Genomic DNA, 17,399 nt, shown 5'->3' on the forward strand with positions numbered 1-17,399 from the left:
AAGGATGACGCCCAGCCTGTCCCACCCCTCACTGGTCTCTCTCTGCTGTGACCCCTGCTCTGGCACAGGTGTGGAGGCGCCCGTGGCCTGTGGTCCAGCCGCCAGCTACCCTTGGAAACACTGAATGGCCCACAGAGGGCAGCCTAGGCATGAGGATACCACAGGGGCATTGTAGTGGGTGGGGGCTAAAGGTTTGATCAAGTGGTGAGCCCTCTGTGCTCACCACTCCACCACAGGGACCAGAAGGGTCTCAACGTGTCCAGTGTGTCCCCTCCCTCCCCAGGAACCTGCTGGTCTTGGAGGGTGCAGAGAGCTAGGATAGACCCTACACTCCCCCACCATCAGGCCCCGCCCTGGGTCTGGCTTCGGATCCACACAGTGGCTTAGACTCTAAGCCTTTAGAGGAAGGTCACCCCGTAAGAGGGGAAGAGGCCAAGTCCTAATGTGGGGGCTCAAGGCTCACTGGCACAGGCCTAGGGAAGTGGGCCCCAGCTTTGTGGTCTGGGGTAGATGGGATGCTCAGGCCCCTCTCCTAGCTCTTAGAGTCCGAGCTCTCAGGCCAGTCTCCTCTATATGCAGGCCAAGGGCTTGGAGGCCTCAAGGTGGGACCCAGCATGAGGACGCACAGCAGAGCAGGGAGCTACAAAAGGCTCTATTTCCTTCCAGCCATGTGGGTGCCACACAGCTGAATGACATTCCAGGCTGGGGGTGCAGGAAGGCCCACTGATGCCCCCCAGGAGAGGGGATGTCCCTGAGTTGGTACCCTGTGCCCACCCTCTGTCCTTCCTCTGCATGGCCCAGAGCAGGGCCTGACCTGAAGCCCCACCAGCTCCGAGGTTTCTGAGGGCAACTGGCAAGGGGGCCACTGCTCCAGGGTTCAGAGGCCATCCCAGGTCAGGCAGAGGTCCTGTCCAGAAAGTTCAGGCGCTCCTCCAGGATGGGTACCCAAGAGCAAAGGCACGGGCTTGGGGAGGAACATCCATGGAACTGGGGTCCACTCTGACGGATGCCTCGGGATGCAAGCCCCAGCCAAGGGCAAGGTGGCAACAAGGGTCCCCTCTCAGGCAGAAGGTGAAGGTAGTCCTCGCTGCCACCCCTAGAGCCCAGAGGTCTTCACAGAGCCGTCTCCTTGGAGACCCTGGCCCCCAGCTGCCGGGGAGGCTTGAAGCTGAGCACTTCTTTGTAAGTGACACCTGGCAGGGGAGCAGGGTATAACAGAAACAGGGGTCAGCCTTTGCCTTCCAGCCCAGGAGTCACTCACAGACACGCCTGGTGGTGCCTTGTGGGGCCTTTCTCTAGTCTTAATGGGTAGGAGCCACTGAGGGAAGGTTTGTGTGAAGAGGCCATTGCCCTAGATCCGGATGTCCAGGGAGAAGGGGAGGTGGCCAGGGCTTGGCCATGCGTCCACCACAGTCTGTCCTAAGAGCGGAAGCCCCAGCCCCAGCTGTGTGGGTGGGAACTACAGAGAGGATCCTACGGCCCATGGTTTCAAGTCATCTTGTTTAGCAGCAGAAACCTTTCATCAAACAAACCCAATCTCATAAGCAATCTTTTTTTTTTTTTTTTTTTTTGAGACAGAGCCTCACACCTCACACTGTCACCCAGGCTAGAGTGCAGTGGCGCGATCTCCACTCACTGCAACCTCTGCCTCCTGGGTTCAAGTGATTCTCCTGCCTCAGCCTCCCGAGTAGCTGGGACTACAGGCAACTGCCACCACATCCAGCTAATTTTTTTGTATTTTTAGTAGAGACAGGGTTTCACTATGTTGGCCAGGCTGGTCTTGAATTCCAGACCTCATGATCCACCTGCCTCAGACTCCCAAAGTGCTGGGATTACAGGCATGAGCCACCGCTCCCAGCCCAAACTCATAAGCACATGACTAAGCACACACAGCTAAGGGTGGAGGCTCTACTGCAGGCATTCAGGGACCCATGGCCCTAAGGAGCACAGGTAAAGAATCTCAGTCCATCTAGCCCGAGGCAGAGCCAGGACAGGGCCTGGAACACGGCACTGCTCCCAGTGCCCACCTGCTATTCCCAGGCACCCAGCCCCAGGCTGGTCATGCAGCTATGAAGACGACAGCACAGCCTGCCATCTTGGGGCAGAAATAAAGCCAGGTCCAGCACAGCCCCACGCTGCATCATAGCTGTGGGAGCTGGGGAGGCTTCCCTGAGTCCAGCCTGAGGCTGCATAGGCCTTGGCCAGCCCTCCAAGATGAGGGGATGGCCCCTGCTAGAGGGGACGATAGTGCCCAGCTGTTGGGGTTGGGGTCTGGACTGCTCAGGGGGGCTGGGAAGAGACAGGCGAGGCCCTGGGGACTATCTTGGGTATACAGCTGTCCAAGTGGGAGGGATCCCAAAATGGGGCAAGGAGAGGCAATGACAAATTCAGGAGGTGTAAGCAGAGAGGCCATAGGGATGAGTGGACACGGCGGGGGTGTCAGGGTGGCCTGGGTCTCTGGCCTGGACATGGGGGAAGGGCAGCAGGTCTGGGGGCCAGGCAGGGCTAAGTGGGCCCTGGTGCCCTGACTCACAGCTGCCCCTCACCATTCCCAGGCTCTTTCTGTGCCAGCCTCTGTGCTGAGCCTGCCAGGAACACCCTCCCTTTATCTTTCAGCTCCAACCAAAGGTCACTTCCACCAGGCCACATGGCCCCACACTGCCCTCTGACCTCCCGTCCTCCTCACCTGACCTGCATCCCGGGGACAGGGATCCAGCACTCTGAGCCTGGCCACCTGCAGAGAGCCCACCAAGTCCACACAGGCCCTGCCCAGAGCTCCCCGACTCACAGGGCCACACAGACCCTGCTCAGAGCCCCCACTCACGCTTCCATTCATCCAGCGTGCGGTCCACATCGTCAAAGGAGTCATCATACTTCTGGGCCTGGGGCTCATCTTCCGTGTCGTGCAGGGACTCAAAGTAGGGGTGAGCCAGCGCCTCGGCTGCCGTCACCCGCTGCTCCGCGTCCAGCACCAGCATCTTCTCCAGGAGGTTCACAGCTGTGGGGGAAGGTATGTCAGGCCAGCCCTCGGGAGGCCCCATACTACAGCACCCTGTGGCCCCCATGCTAGCCAGCCCTACCCAGAGGGCTTGCATTGGTCAGGATGGAGGCAAAATCCTTCTTCTCCAACTCAGGGAGGCCCTTCATGTAGTTCTTGGCCTGTGTGGGAAGAAAGGGTGAGGGGCCAGCACCGAGGCCTGAGTCTGCCCCCAATCCCACCAAGTTCCCCGCTGACCACTGACCTCATCGCTCTGCAGCCGCTGCACAAACTCAGCTGGAGGTGTCCCTGTCACCTTCATGATCTCTTTCAGCTGGTCCAGATCTGTACTGAGGTCAGGAGCACAGCTCGGGTGCCAGAGATTGGGGCCTTCACTACCCCACCTGGGCAGGAGCCATTCCCCCCCACCAATACCCTCCACCTGGGCAGGAGCCATCCCTACCACCCCCCATACCCTCCACCTGGGCAGGAGCCATTCCCCCTGCAATACCCTCCACCTGGGCAGGAGCCATCCCCACCACCCCCATACCCTCCACCTGGGCAGGAGCCATCCTCCACCAATACCCTCCACCTGGGCAGGAGCCATTCCCCCCGCAATACCCTCCACCTTGGCAGGAGCCATCCCCACCACCTCCATACCCTCCACCTGGGCAGGAGCCATCCTCCACCAATACCCTCCACCTGGGCAGGAGCCATCCCCCACAATACCCTCTACCTGGGCAGGAGCCATCCCCCCCCATACCCTCCACCTGGACAGGAGCCGTCCTCCACCAATACCCTCCACCTGGGCAGGAGCCATCCCCCGCCATACCCTCCACCTGGACAGGAGCCATCCTCCCCCAATACCCTCCACCTGGGCAGGAGCCATCCTCCCCCCCATACCCTCCACCTGGGCAGAAGCCATCCCCACCCACACCCATACCCTCCACTTGGGCAGGAGCCATCCCCACCCACACCCATACCCTCCACCTGGGCAGAAGCCATCCCCACCCTCCCCAGTGCCACCCTGCTGCTGGAGGATACGGTCGCTGCCCTTGAACAATGTCTTGCCTGTGATCATCTCTGCCATGATGCAGCCCACAGACCAGATGTCCACTGAGACAGAAGCCCTGGTCAGCTCCGTGGGCAGGGGGCCGGAATGAGATGGGAAGGGAGGAGACACCGACACAGCCCACTCGCCCGGCTCCCACCCCAGCTCAACAGCTTCCCGGGAAGCAGCCACCAGGGGCTCTCCGCGAAGAAGCAGGGAAGCAGATGGTGCAGCCTGAGAGGCCCACATCTCTGGGCAGATCCTCACCCGTCTGTGTGTAGCGCATCCAATTCAAGATGACCTCGGGCGCCCGGTACCACCGAGTCACCACATACCCAGTCATCTCGCTGTCAGCCTGCCTGGCCAGGCCAAAGTCCAGGATCTGTGGGGAAAATTGGGGAAGTGGGCTCTAGGGGACTCCCAAGGAGTGGACAGGCCACCCATAATCCAGGAGACCCCAAGAGGGCTGGACTTGAAGCCCCCAAGCTGGGGCCTCCTGACAACCTTCCAGGGCTTAAGGCCACAGTCCCAGACCCCAAACTGCCCTGAGCTCCTCCCTGTGGCCACTGCACTGAGCCCAGCTGCCCTCTGGAGCAGGTGCCCTCTCCCTGCTGTCACCTGCTGCCCGACAAGGCCTCAGCCCTGCCCTGGACCAGGCAGGGGCCTGGGGGCGCCTCCCACCCTCACCCACTGCAGCTACAGCAATGGGCTGCACGACTGCCTCCTGGGGCTCAACCCCCCGACCCACTCCTCAGCTACTGCCCAGGCCTGAGGACAGGTAGATAGATGGTGGATCTGAAGGAGCCTATGCCCCAGCTCAGGGCCTGCTGCACACACCTTCAGTTCACAGTCTTCGTTCACAGCCAGGTTGCCAGGCTTCAGGTCCTGGGGGCAGAGAAAGGTGGCCACTGTGTCCCACCCTCCCAAGCATGGGCACAGCCAAGAGCCTGGGTGGGACCTAAAGCCAGGGCCACCAGACCTGGCCCCCTTGCTCTCTGCAGCCCTTCAAGGATGGATGGAGGGACCTGGGCACCAGGCAGGCTCCCAACAGGGGCTGTGCATGGGGCATGGCTCAGTCCCCCCCAGACCCTGTCAGATCCTCACAGGTCGGACGTGGAGGCGGGGAAATTGCGCCGAGGGAGGGCTGATGGGTGGCTTCCCCTCCAGGACTCACTCTGTGGATGATGCCGGCAGCGTGGATATACTGCGGGGGCAGAGGGTTGGGCAGGCGTCAGTGCACCAAGGACTCAGAGCCACAAGATCCTCCTCCGCCCGGCCACCAGGCCCTGCCGCCTCCCTGCAGCCTCCCCGCAGCCTCCCCCGGGGTCCGTACCTTCAGCCCCTTCAGCATCTGGTACACGAGGAACTGAATCCGGTCCTCTCCCAGCTTCTCGTGCTTCATGAGCTTCCCCAGGTCAGTGCCCATGAATGGCATCACCAGGTAACTGTGGGAGGGGCCGGGTGCCATCAGTGGGCAGAGCCAGCCTCTGCATCCCAGAGGCCCGCCCAGCAGGCCCAGGCTCAGACCCATCCCGCTCCAGCAAGTGCCCCTGGGAAGGTCACCCTGCAGCACTTGTCCCCACTGGCCTCGGCGTCCTCAAAGCTGCACCTTGCAGTGCCAGGCTCCATCCTGACCCAACCCCATCACTGCCAGCAATGCTCACACCTCCCTCCCACCCCGAGGACTGTTGGGCAGAGAGGAGGCTGCATTTTGGGGTTTTTGAACCCTCCACTGAGTGCCCTGCGTGCCAGTCTAGGGGCTGAGGCTGCGTGGTGGAGGCAGCAGGGCTCAAGGCTTCACAGGCAGGGGAGGGAAGCAGTCAGGTTTCAACTTCAGAACTTTGTGCCAGAGACAAGGGAGGTGCCTGGGGGTGACAGGGGCTCACAAGGCATCTGGGTCAGTGGGGTCAGCTGGGCCAGTGGAGACAGACACAGAAGCATGGTATTTAGCACCTCCCCAGCATCCACTGAGGCCAGCATGGGTTCTTGACCTCTGCAAGTCAGGTGGGAGGAGCCTGCTGCCCTCTCCAGCTCTTCCTGAGCCTGGCCCTTCACTCTTGGCCGACAAGGTGTGAGTCCCAGGGTGGTCGGCTACAGGGCAGGAGCAGGGCGGGTCCTCCCTACTGCTTCTCCTACACCAGTCGGAAAAGGTCAGCTGCTCCTGTTACAGGCCACATACTTGGTGCCAGGAAGGTCCCGAGCACGGGACCTTCCTGTTAACAAATGCTCAGGTCCAAGGTTCACACCTCCAGTGCTGGAGAGGGCCCAGATGCCAGACTTGGAGGGAGGCGGCAGCCCCAGCTCTGATGGGCAGTGCCAGTGCCCGTAGGTCCCAGGAGCATGTAGTGGAGGCGGTGGGCAGACAGTGGTCTGGGGAGGAGGTGGGCAATGTGCATCCCCCACTCAGCCTGCAGGATGAGAGCCCTATGCCAACCTAGAACCTGAAGCCAGTACCCAGAGCTGCCTAACACCCCTTGTGCCTGGCGGCCAGCCCAGGTCGGCACTCACAAGTCCGTGAAGTCATCCAGAGTCTCATCAGGAGTGAATACGTCCAGCAGCCCGATCACCTGGGGTGGGGAGAGGGCAGGTAGGGTTGAGGGTGCAGTAGAGGACACGGGCTGGGGCACCCCCCAAGAGTGGCACAGCCCTCTGGGCAGGAAACCCCCTCTGCAGCTGTCGCTGTCATGCCCCACTGTCCAAAGGGCCTGGCTCTGCCCACTGGCCACTGGCAGTGTGGCCCAGCCCTGGCACACATACCCCCAGACAAGTTATTTTTGGATGGTGACAGCCAGGATCTTCTGGGGGAGGGGCAACCCCAAGCCTAGGCTGGCTTGCCATCCAGAGGGCTCCTGCCTGACCCTTGACCCTTTCTCCCATCTTCTCCCCAACCAAGAAGACCCAGGCCCAGGGGGAGGACAGCGCTATGGGGAGAGGCCAGGCCTCTGCTGGTGAGGCCCAGGCAGGCAGCACCGTGACCAGCCAGACCTGGTCCCCACAATGCCCCTGGCTGGGGAGACAGACAGTGGACATAAGATAACTGCCACCTCAGCATTTTGGGGTGACAGGGCCTCCAGAGTCCCAGAGAGGCCTGGAGTTTTGCATAGCCAAGGACAGAGGGACAGGTGGACGTGTGGAAGGAGGGAGACTGGCAGAGGGCACACACAGAGTAGCCGAGGCAGGAGGGAGAACACTTGGAGAGTTTGAGGAACAGAGGGAGGGAGGCCAGGTGGCCGAGGCCCAGGCCAGGGAGGGGCTGAGGAGAGGCCAGAGGGAGCCGGCAGGAAGCACACACCAGGTGACGGTTTGGCTTTGATCCCAAGAGGCGGGGAAGGATTTCAACAGGGGTGTGATGCTAAATGCGTCCTCCTGGCTGTGGTATAGGGACCAGCCGGAGTGAGGCAAGAATGGGCACAAGCTGGAAGGACAGCTCCACTGTAGCCCCGTGGGCCAGAGCTGAGGGCAAGAGTGTGGAGAGAGAAGAAGGAACGGTGGGTTGGGGAAGGTCCAGGGAGGCCTGGGAGCAGCTGGGACTGCAGTCATGAGAGCTGGAGGGTGCCTGGGAGAGTGGTTTAGCCCAAGACGGAGAACAGAGTCCCGTGGACTAGGGGCCATCAGACGGATGGACTTGGCCTCTGTGGTATGGGGGCCCTCCTGGAGCCGGAGGCGGCCTGGAGATGGCAGGACTGGGGCCTGTGGCAGAGCCTCCTCCCCCGCTGAGCAAGGCACATGGCCTTGCAGAGCCTTAGTCTCCCAGGAAGATGGCGTTACAGGGGAAGGGCCGAAGCTGCAGGCCAGGAGCCCAGGGGTGGACCCACAGGCACAGGGAGCAGTGACTAAAGTAAAGCCCTGGTGGCCAGGCGTGGTGGCTGACGTCTGTCATCCCAGCACTCTAGGAGGCCAAGGCGGGTGGATCACTTGAGGTCTGGAGTTCAAGACCAGCCTAACATGGTGAAACCCCATCTTTATTAAAAAAATAAATAAATAAATACAAAATTACCCACTGGGTGTGGTGGCACATGCCTGTAATCCCAGCTTCTCGGGAGGCTGAGGTAGGAGAGTCGCTTGAACCTGGGAGGTGGATGTTTCAATGAGCCAAGATTTCACCATTGCACTCAAGCCTGGGCAACGAGTGAAATTCCATCTCCAAAAAAAAAAAAAAGCCCCAGGGGCAAGGCACAGGCAGGTGAGTGGGTGGGTGGGGTCAGGGGTCCAGAGGGGAGGAGCTGGATAAAACCAAGGGTTGGGGAGGCTGCACTCCTGGGACAAGGCCTGGGTGTGACTGGGAGGTGGTGAGATGGGGGCGGGACTGCTGTCCACCACAAATGGACCTCACAGGGCCGGGGGGGTGGGTGAGCTGGGGTCAGGGTGGGCATGGGAAGCCTCAGAGAAAAGCACCCACCCAAGGGGCTGAGGGAGTGGTGGGGGCAGTTTGCTGGTGGACGCAGGGACTCATTCTCCCAGGGCGCTGGTGGCTTGGATGACCCAGAAGGGTCCAGAGAGTGTGACCCTGGAGCTAGGGTCCAGGCGCCCAGACAAGGGGCAGGGCAGGAGCGACATGGAGGGCAGTGGACAAGTGGAATTGTGTCCAGAAACGGGAGCACCCCTGGCAGAAAGGTAGGGCTCTCAACAGCCAGCCACGGCAGTGGGAGAGGCCCAGGGTAGGTGTACATCTCACGGGCAGGACTGGAAAGGATGGGCTCCCCACCAAGGAACGGGAGGGTGTCTGTGTGATGGCCACAGCACCCAGTGGTCCCCAAACCCCAGCTCCCTAAACCCTGCACCCCAAGGGGCTCCTGAGGGTCCAACACTCTCCCTATGTTCTGGATGCGCCCCCTCTCCCACGCTGGGTCGGAAGACTCGGGAAATGGACCGCAACAGAGTGGGCTCCACAGAGGAGCTGGAGAGGGGTCCGGATGGGGAAGAAGGGAGGTGCCCCTTCCAGGAAAATCGTCCCGCCGGGAGCAACCTCTCACCACGGGCTTCCTGGCTGGGGGCAGGGTTTGGCATGAGAACTGGAGGATCCCCTGGGCCTGGCCAACTCGTGTCCCCTGACCAGGGCCTGGCTGAGGCGCAGAGTTGAGGGGCTGAGTCCTTCCCGGGGCTGGCAGAGAAGAGGGAATCGTCTTCCCAAGACAGGGGCTGGGCCCTGCTCTCCTCCTCCCCTGGGGATCCACGGCCCGGTCCCCGCCCCGCCCCGCAGCCGCCTGCCGAGGGGGCGTCGCTGGGTGGGGAAGCCGAGCCGAGTTGGGCCGCGCGACTCACGTTCTCGTGGCGCATGTGCTTGAGCAGGCGCAGCTCGCGGTAGGCGCGCTTGGCGAACAGCTCGGACTGGAAGGGCCGGTACAGCTTCTTGATGGCCACCTTGGCGCCGGTGCGGCTGTCCACCGCGGAGCTGCGGGGTACACCGCTTAGCGGGAAGGCCGGGCACTCCGCGCAGGCCCCGCCCGCGCCGCCGGCCGCCCCACCCGGCCCGCGCTCACCACACCGCGCCATAGGCGCCCGAGCCCACGGGCTGCAGGTCCCGGTACACGACGCGCACCTCCCAGGCCGTCTTGGTCACCTCCTGGCGGTAAAAGCCACTGCGGGCGGGCGGCGGAGAGCTCATGGCAGGCCCGGGAGCCGCCCACTCCGCAGAGCCCGCGGGTGCTTCCCCCAGGCCCGGGAACCCGGGATCGGCGGGGCTCCCTCGGCGCGCGCCGCGGGCCGGCTCCGCGCGGCTTGTCCGCCCGCCCGCCGCTGGGGCGCTCCTGCTCCCGGCTCTTCCCGCAGGGATGTCCCAGGTGCCGACCCCTGCCCGACCCCAGCCCCGACCCAGGCAGCGCGCGGCCCCTCCTTCGCCCGGGGACCAACCGGCCCGCGGGCCGCGCGCACGTGACGCCCTCGCCCGCCCTCCGGCCCCTCCGGAAACCCGAGGCGGCCGCCGCCGGGGGAGGGCCGGAGCCTGGGGGGAAGCGCAGGGGGAAGGGAGCACCGCCCCGCAGCTTCGTCTGGACCTAGGACCGGACGCGGCGCGAAGATACCCCTGCCGGCCTCTGTCCTTTGGCTGAACTTCCCTGCCTTGCGGGGTGAGGAGGGGAGTTCTCAGCAGGATCCCCGCCGGGCTCCAGTCCTTACTCCCCACAGTTCCAGGGCGCTAGGCCCATCCGTGACAGCCTGAGAACCGACTTCTGTCCGCAGCTGCAAGTCACTGTCCCCCTGCCCTGAGTTCCCTGGGCTGAGCCCTGTGTTCCCAGGTTCACCCCCAAGGATGCCCTGCCGCTGTGCCTATCGTCCCCGAACGTGGGGTCCACCTGCACCTGTCCTGCCTGCATCCCTCTGTCCCCCAGACTCCTCAAGCTGCATCCCCAACCCCACTGCCGTGGCCACTGACCCTGGGCCTCCCAGTCCCATAGGTCCCCGTGGGCCCTTCTGCACCCCTAGCTCCTCCCCTTCACCTGTCTGTGAGATGCCTGCTCCAAGCATTGCAAGTACCAGTGCACCGGCCTGTCCCACCCCTGCCTGTTCTGTCCTGCAAAGCTCATGGCTGCACTCTTTCCTGCAGGGACGGGGACCTGCTGGGCCCTCAGCCTGTCCCCTCCTTGTGAGCATTGTCCTCCAATCGGTCTGGCTCCACTCTGGACCAGATGCTTCAGAGGGAAAAGCCCCACCCTGACACGCCTTCCCCAGCCCAGTGATCTGGGTCTCAGGAAGGATGGGGGTGCACCCCTGGAACCCACTGGGCTGGTGGGTAACAAGATCCCTAGGTCCCCCTGCCCCGCCCTCCTGCCATGAATCAGCAGCTCAGCAGCTCAAGGGTGGGAGTAGCTTTACACCTGGGCTTCGGGCTGTCTGTGGCATTCACCAGCTGGTGACCAGTGAGCAGGGGTAGCCCAGGGCTGCCCAAACCACAGCTGCCTGTGGCCTGCAACCTTTGTGCCCTGGGCTGCCTGTGGCACTCCATCCACCTCTTCCAGGCCCTGCTTCCACTGCTGTCTCCCTTACTCCCCGTGGTGGGGCTCAGGGGTCCAGCAGGCCCCACACAGACCAGGCGTCTGAGGTGGGGCTGTGTCCCCATTCTGCTCCCACCCCCACCCCAACACTGGACTTCCCCAGGACTGAACACTACACTGACTAGGCCCCAGGAGGCCCCCACCCAAGACCCAGGCAAGGGCACAGGCTGTCCCTGGTGCCCGGAGATGCTGCCTGACCCAGCATGGCCTGGACCCTCCCCGTCATGTAAGCTACCGTGTACAGTGGGAATGGGACCATCGCATACATCCCTTGGGTTAAAGTGGCCTCTTTTTCCTTCACCAGAAAGGAAAGGAAAGCTATTTTCCTTACCCTGCCCAGCCCCACCCCACCAGGTATGGGCAGACCCTTACTCCCTGAGACACCCAACTAACCCCCAGCCAGCCTCCCTGACAACTGTGGGGTGGGGGTGGGGGTCTGGGTCTTGGCCAGAAGCCAAGTCTGCCCAGTACATCCCCATAGGGCAGCTGGGGTCACCATCTGGGTGGCTGTCACAACCTGTGCCCACAGAGCCCGCCCATCAGCCACGTCTTCCCTTGGTCCCCCTGGGCTCTCAGACCCTCCAGGGAGCAGGGAGGGTGCCAGAGGATGGCTGCTGTTCTAACTGAGGGACTGAGGGATCTGGCCAGCTGGAGACAAGTGATGAAGGCTGACCCAGACACTCTCCCCACCCCCAGCAGCAGGGATGGCAGGGCAGCAGGGCCCGGAGTGGCCTTTGGATATGAGCCAAGCAAGAGAGAACCCCCTTTATTGTGCACCCCTGGTGCAGGCACTTGACACCCAGGCTTCCCTGGGCCCCTCAAGGCAAGAGGTCACCGCCTTTCCAGGGCAAAGCCACACTTCCAACTCAGCTCTGAGCAGGGTCCCATCTCCAGGGTTACTGGATCAGCTCCATCTTGGGACAAGGAAAGAGGACTGACCTGCAGACCAGAGCACCTCCGATCTCCAGCTGCAGGGCCACGCAGCGGGCAGAGGCGGAGAGCGGGCCAGGGTGCTGGGGCAGGAGTGTCCGAAGCCAAGTCTACGACTACGTGTTCAGCCTGCCTTAGAGTCCTCAAGGCTGAACCACCCCCACCTCCAGCCACAGGAACCTGCTATAGCTCCCATGTCTGAGGAAAAAGACCCTGCTGTGCTCACGTGGTTGCCCTTTGGCCCACTGGAGCCTCTAGTCTGAATCCCAACATCCCTCAAGCATCAGGAACTGAGGGGAGGGAAGGCAGCAGCACGCCCGCCCCAGCTCAGGGTTCTCGCCAGACGCGGCTGCTGTCCCTTGGGTGCCCACGGATTCACATGCACCACATGTGCCCTGACGTGAACACGGGGAGTGCATGCCCATCCACATGTGCCCACACCCATGGGTGAACACAAGGCTCCAGGCAGCTTTTCTTTTGACACCTGCTGGTTGTCCCTGCCCAGCCTGGTGGCACACTGGCTCTGCCTCTCAAGACCTGTGGGTCTCAGCAGTGACCAGGGCAGCCCCCTACTTCTAGGCTGAGCAGCTGTAGCCACTGAGACCTCTCCCTTTGTCTCTGGGGTTCCCGGCCCCAGTGCGTCCTCCAGAGCCCTGGGACAGAAGAGATCCATCGGCTGACACTCCCCGTGGGTCGGCCTAGGACGGACAGGGGAACTCCCCAGGGGAAATCCTTTGGCGTCCAGGACCCCACAGTCAGGTCCCAGCGGAGAGTGCAGTGGCCAGGAGGGGGCAGGAGGACCAAGGTAGGCCTAGGGACACTGTGCCCAGACTCCTACACACGGCAAGCACATGTGCACATGTTTGTGCATGCATACATGCATGTAGATTCTCCTGAAGGCAAGGGGTCCTGGGCCAGGAGTCAGTGACCATAGGAGTATGGGAGGCGCCTCTTGAGGAAACCAGATCAGCCGTGGCAAGGCGCAGGCCCAGGCCCCTCCATAGGCTGTCAGGGGCTGCTGGGCAGCACCTCACTGCTCAATCTCCAGGCTGCCAGGCGGCTTCGGTGGCTCCGGGGGCTTGAAGCTGAGGACTTCCTGATAGGTGAGCTCTAGGAGGTGAAGGGAAAGGGTAAGCTTGTGCCTCCCACAGCCCAGCCCCCCACCTGCTTATCTAGCACCTGCCACCCAGCCCAGGCCCACCACACTGTGACAGCAGCCTCAGCACAGTCTGGGAGCCAGAACCTGCCCTGTGCCACCCCGCAGTCTGTGCTGATACCTGCACGCCCTTCTGCGCCTGACCAGTCTGTAGAGGAACTGGAGTCCTTCCTGCCTCTGGGGTAATGCAGCCCGCAGGCCCCTGGACCCAACCCCAGCCACTGCCATGCCCACCCTTCCACTCCTCCACGGTGCGCTCCTTGGCCTCAACGCTCTCATCGTACGGCTCGGCCTCTGGCTCATCCTCAGGGTCATGGTACTGGCTGAAGTAGGCGTGGGCCAGCGCCTCGGCCGCACTGACCCTCTGGTCACTATCCAGCACCAGCATCCTTCCAAGGAGGTCTATGGCTGCAGGGAAGACAGTGGGGGTGGGGGTCAGCTCTATATCCAGGGCCAGATATGGAGCCCAATCTAGCCCTAGGGCGGTCCTCACCCAGGGGGTTGGCTCCGTGGAAGATGCTGCTCAGGTCCTTCTGGGGCATGGGGGGCAAGGACTGGATGTATGTCCGGGCCTGGGAGCAAACAACAGCACCTGGGGAGGCTGCTCACTCTCCGCCTCCCTGGCCCCAAACTGGGGCTTGTCTCAGCAAGCTACAACACTCATTCACTCCAACGAGCCAGGACAAGGGCACAGGCAGGCCGGTGAACCCCTCTGCATAGAGCTGGTGGCTCTAGCTCCTCACTCAGCCCCTGATGCCTGCAGGAGCTGGGCACTCCTTGTCCCCAGCCCACCCCCACTGCCATGGCCAGGCACTGCTTGCTGGGATCATGGCTTAGCACCCACTGTCTCTGGTGTCAGGAATGTCTCTCCTGTTCTCCTGTTCCCCCTACAGGGATTGGGCACCTGCCCTGGGCTCTATCCCACCACGTCCCATGTTCCCCACATTGTCCCTGCATTTCAATACTACCCTCTCCCCCGGGGAGCCTAGGGGCTCAGCCAGCAGAGGGAGCTGCTGGCTGGTGGGCACCTACTCACGTGTTCTGAGGAGATCTTTGCCAGAACCTCGGGGCTGGGTGTGCCCACCACTTCCATGATGCGCTTCAGCTGGTCAATGTCTGCATCACTCAGGAAACACCCACCGGCCAGCCACGGACCTCTCCTGGGCCCTCAGACCCAAGATTTGGGGCACTGCCCAGAGCCCGCTCTCCCATAGCTGAGGATGGCCACCCCAAGGTAGCATGGCATGGGGGAGGGCAGAGGAGGCGAGACCCAACAGAAGAGGCCAGCACCAGCCCCTACCCTACAGGAACGGCCCCATTTGACCCTGCTCCCCAACCTGAGCCAAGGATACAGTCGCTTCCCGGGAAGAGGGCCTTGCCCTGGAGTAACTCAGCCATAATGCAGCCCACGGACCAGATGTCCACTGTGTGAGGGCGGGGGGCCTCCGTCAGTGTGCCCAGCCCACATCCCTCCTCCAGGAGACCCAAAGTCACATCCAGACCCCAGGACAGGTAGACCCCCTCCTCTGCCACATCCAACCCTGGGCAAGGGGAGGCGACAGCTGCAGGGTCAGAGGGGGCCAGCACCCATCATATTCTAGCAGCCTCTGAAGGGCTGCTTTTGAATGTAGGTCCCACATTCTTGGGGACCTTGCCTGCCCACCAAGACCGAGCATGCAGGGCCAGGGCCTTCGGCCTCCGTCCCGGCCAGGCCTTCCCCCTGCACCTGTCTGGTTGTAATGCATCCAGTTGAGCATGACTTCAGGGGCCCGGTACCAGCGCGTAGCCACGTAGCCCGTCATCTCTTCATCTGCCTGGCGGGCCAGCCCGAAATCCAGGATCTGGGGCGACCACGAGGTGTTTTCAAGCCCGGAACAGGCTCCGCCGCCACCCTGCCCACCCCTGCCCGCAGGCCTCACCCTGAGCTCACAGTCCTCGTTCACAGCCACGTTGCTGGGCTTCAGGTCCTGCAGGTCACGCCGAGCGTGAGCGTGAGCGCAGGGGGCCGGGCAGAGCCCTGCCGGACCCGACCCTCACCCTGCGGCCGCACCTACCCGGTGGATGATCCCGGCCGAGTGGATGTACTGCGGGAGGGGGGTCGCGGTCAGCGATGGGCCCGGCCCGCCCGCCCCGCGCGTTGGAAACCCGCGAAGTCCAGGGCGCCCCACCTTCAGCCCGCGCAGCAGCTGGTAAACCAGGAACTGAACGTGCTCATCGCTCAGCGCCTGGCACTTGACGATGTTGTTCAGGTCGGCGCCCATCAGGGTGGTCACCAAGTACCTGGGGAAGGGGGCGGTCAGGACAGGGCCCCGCCGCCCCTCCGCGAACGCGCTCCCCAGGGCGCTGCCTCATCCGCCCTGCCGCTCACACTTCGCTGAAGTCCTGGATGGACGTGGCCGGCGTGAAGACATCCAGAAGCCCAATGACCTGGGTGGCGCGGGCGGCAGGGATCAGGACCCAGCGGCGAACCCGCGGCCGCCGTTCAGCATCCCGGGCCCCGCCCACGGCCCCGCCCCAAGGCCAGGGCCCGCCCATTGGCTGCGCCGCGGCCCCGCCCCCGGACGCGCCCTCCCCACAGCCCACCCCGGCTCACGTTCTCGTGCTTCAGGTGCTTGAGCAGCCGCAGCTCCCGGTACGTCCTGCGCGCGTGGATCAGCGACTGGAAGGGGCGCGACAGCTTCTTCACCGCCACCTTCTGGCGCAGCCGCGCGTCGTAGGCCGAACTGGAAGGCGGGCGAATGAGGCGGAGCCGGGAGGGGTCCGTAGGTGGCGGCCCGCGCGCACGCGCCTGTACCTGGGCGGCGCCGCTCCTCCGTGGGGATGGGGCCGTGGGGCTTTTCCGCCCTGGCCCCGCCGCCCTAGCTCGGCCTCCGCCCTCGGGCCTCCGCGCTTGCTGGGAAGGACCCCTGGGGCTGGGCCGCCATGCGTGTGTTCCCCGCCACAAGGTCCTGGACCTTCTCTGTCCCCTGGCCCCACCGATTCTCATCCCCAACCCAGGGCCCCCATTCAAAGCGAGGCTGGGAGCGAGGCCTCCCACCCAGCGTGGAAAAATACAGCAGGAAAACAGCCACTGGCGTTCGCCTGCAGCAGACGAGCCTCCCTCTGCCCGCTAGGCCCCATGGGTTCAGAAGGCTCACGGAGGAGGTTTCTAGAGCCACCTCAAAGCCCCTGGACCCCCAGTGCCTCCGAGTGTTCAAAATGCGGAGGGAAAGTTGGTCAGAGGTGTTTACTGCATCATTATTTGTAACAAAACCTGGACAGTAGGTGATGTCCAGCTGAGGGCATCCGCCCAACCCACAGAACAGCCCTTCGCCCAGCCCCACTTCCCAGGTGTCCAGACCCTCCACCCCGCGCCAGCTTCCTCAGCCCACCCTCCCTTTGCAGGTGGCCCTCGCCCCTAGCCTCCCCTGTCCCCCTGCCCTCAGCCCTGCTAAAGCCAAGGCCTTTGCACAGCCTGTTTTCTCTGGCTGCTACTTGTCCCTTCTCTCCCTCCCAGTCCTGTCTCTTGGGATCCTGTCCAAGAGCAAGTGGAGGCTGAGGCCACACCCCATGCCCACACAGGGGGAGCAGGGGCGGCTCCTGCTGGGTCTGGGATGCTCATGGGCCCCGTGGTTCAGGAAAGTCAACGAGGTGCTTGGGGCAGCCATGCCCCCAGCCTATGACCAGGGAAGGGTGCACCTGGCGTGGTGAGGGGAGTGGCCCCACATGTGGGCAGCAGGTTATTTTGGCCAATTCCATCTGTGCAGTCAGGTGACAGGCAATTGGCACCTAGTCCCCAGCCTTGGCAGTAGAACTGAGTAAACAGGCTAGGGGTGCGGGTAGAGATGGGGAGACCAGGCCTCACTCGGAGAACCGGACACCCCTCAGCAACTTCCAGAAGGCAAGTCCCAGAGGCTAATCCAGGCAGGCCCCACCCTAGTTCCCTGTGGCCACTCCCACACTGACCGGGACCCTCTTCCTGCCCTCGAGGTCAGAGAGGACGACAGATCTGTGCTGGGATGGCTAGCATGACCCACTTCCCTGATGGAAGGGTAGGGACCCCACAAGAAGAGAGCCCGCCCTGGGACCCCCGGACCCTGATGCCACCTGCTGAGCTCCGCCTCTGGTGGGCCTAGAGGTCCCACTCCCAACCTGAAAGTGCCTGGGGCAATGCCCTGCCCTGGCTGCCTCTGCCTTCCGCCCCACCAGCACTACACAGTGGGTAGCAGCTATCGGGCCCTGGCCTCCATAAGGACCCAGCTGCACCTCTCAAACCCCATACCCGTGGTCCGCCTCCCAGTCAACATGGAAGCTACC

The 17,399-nt window shown here is 63.2% G+C and overlaps 2 protein-coding genes across 2 annotated transcripts; both read right to left on the minus strand.

The window, feature by feature from the left end:
* Positions 1-633: 633 nt before the first annotated feature.
* Positions 634-9,806, minus strand: MAPK12 (mitogen-activated protein kinase 12). Its single transcript, XM_012434358.3, has 12 exons — positions 9,509-9,806; positions 9,291-9,420; positions 6,537-6,595; positions 5,362-5,473; positions 5,203-5,232; positions 4,866-4,913; positions 4,296-4,410; positions 4,022-4,093; positions 3,243-3,322; positions 3,081-3,159; positions 2,825-2,998; positions 634-1,193 (listed from the first exon to the last, which is right to left on the minus strand). Exons 1-12 carry the CDS (start codon positions 9,631-9,633, stop codon positions 1,114-1,116), a joined length of 1,104 nt encoding a protein of 367 aa, XP_012289781.1. The 5' UTR covers positions 9,634-9,806; the 3' UTR covers positions 634-1,113.
* Positions 9,807-11,768: 1,962 nt separating this feature from the next.
* On the minus strand, positions 11,769-15,826 carry MAPK11 (mitogen-activated protein kinase 11). The gene is made up of 11 exons (XM_021668680.2): positions 15,697-15,826; positions 15,472-15,530; positions 15,272-15,383; positions 15,158-15,187; positions 15,023-15,070; positions 14,830-14,944; positions 14,456-14,527; positions 14,140-14,219; positions 13,597-13,675; positions 13,338-13,511; positions 11,769-13,057 (listed from the first exon to the last, which is right to left on the minus strand). The coding sequence occupies exons 3-11, from the start codon at positions 15,362-15,364 to the stop codon at positions 12,978-12,980; spliced, it is 771 nt and encodes a 256-aa protein (XP_021524355.2). The 5' UTR covers positions 15,365-15,383; positions 15,472-15,530; positions 15,697-15,826; the 3' UTR covers positions 11,769-12,977.
* Between the last annotated feature and the right edge of the window lie 1,573 nt (positions 15,827-17,399).

Source organism: Aotus nancymaae, unplaced genomic scaffold (assembly GCF_030222135.1).
Source record: "Aotus nancymaae isolate 86718 unplaced genomic scaffold, 86718_ANA_hifiasm-v0.15.2.pri h1tg000076l, whole genome shotgun sequence".
NCBI classification, from domain to species: domain Eukaryota; kingdom Metazoa; phylum Chordata; class Mammalia; order Primates; family Aotidae; genus Aotus; species Aotus nancymaae.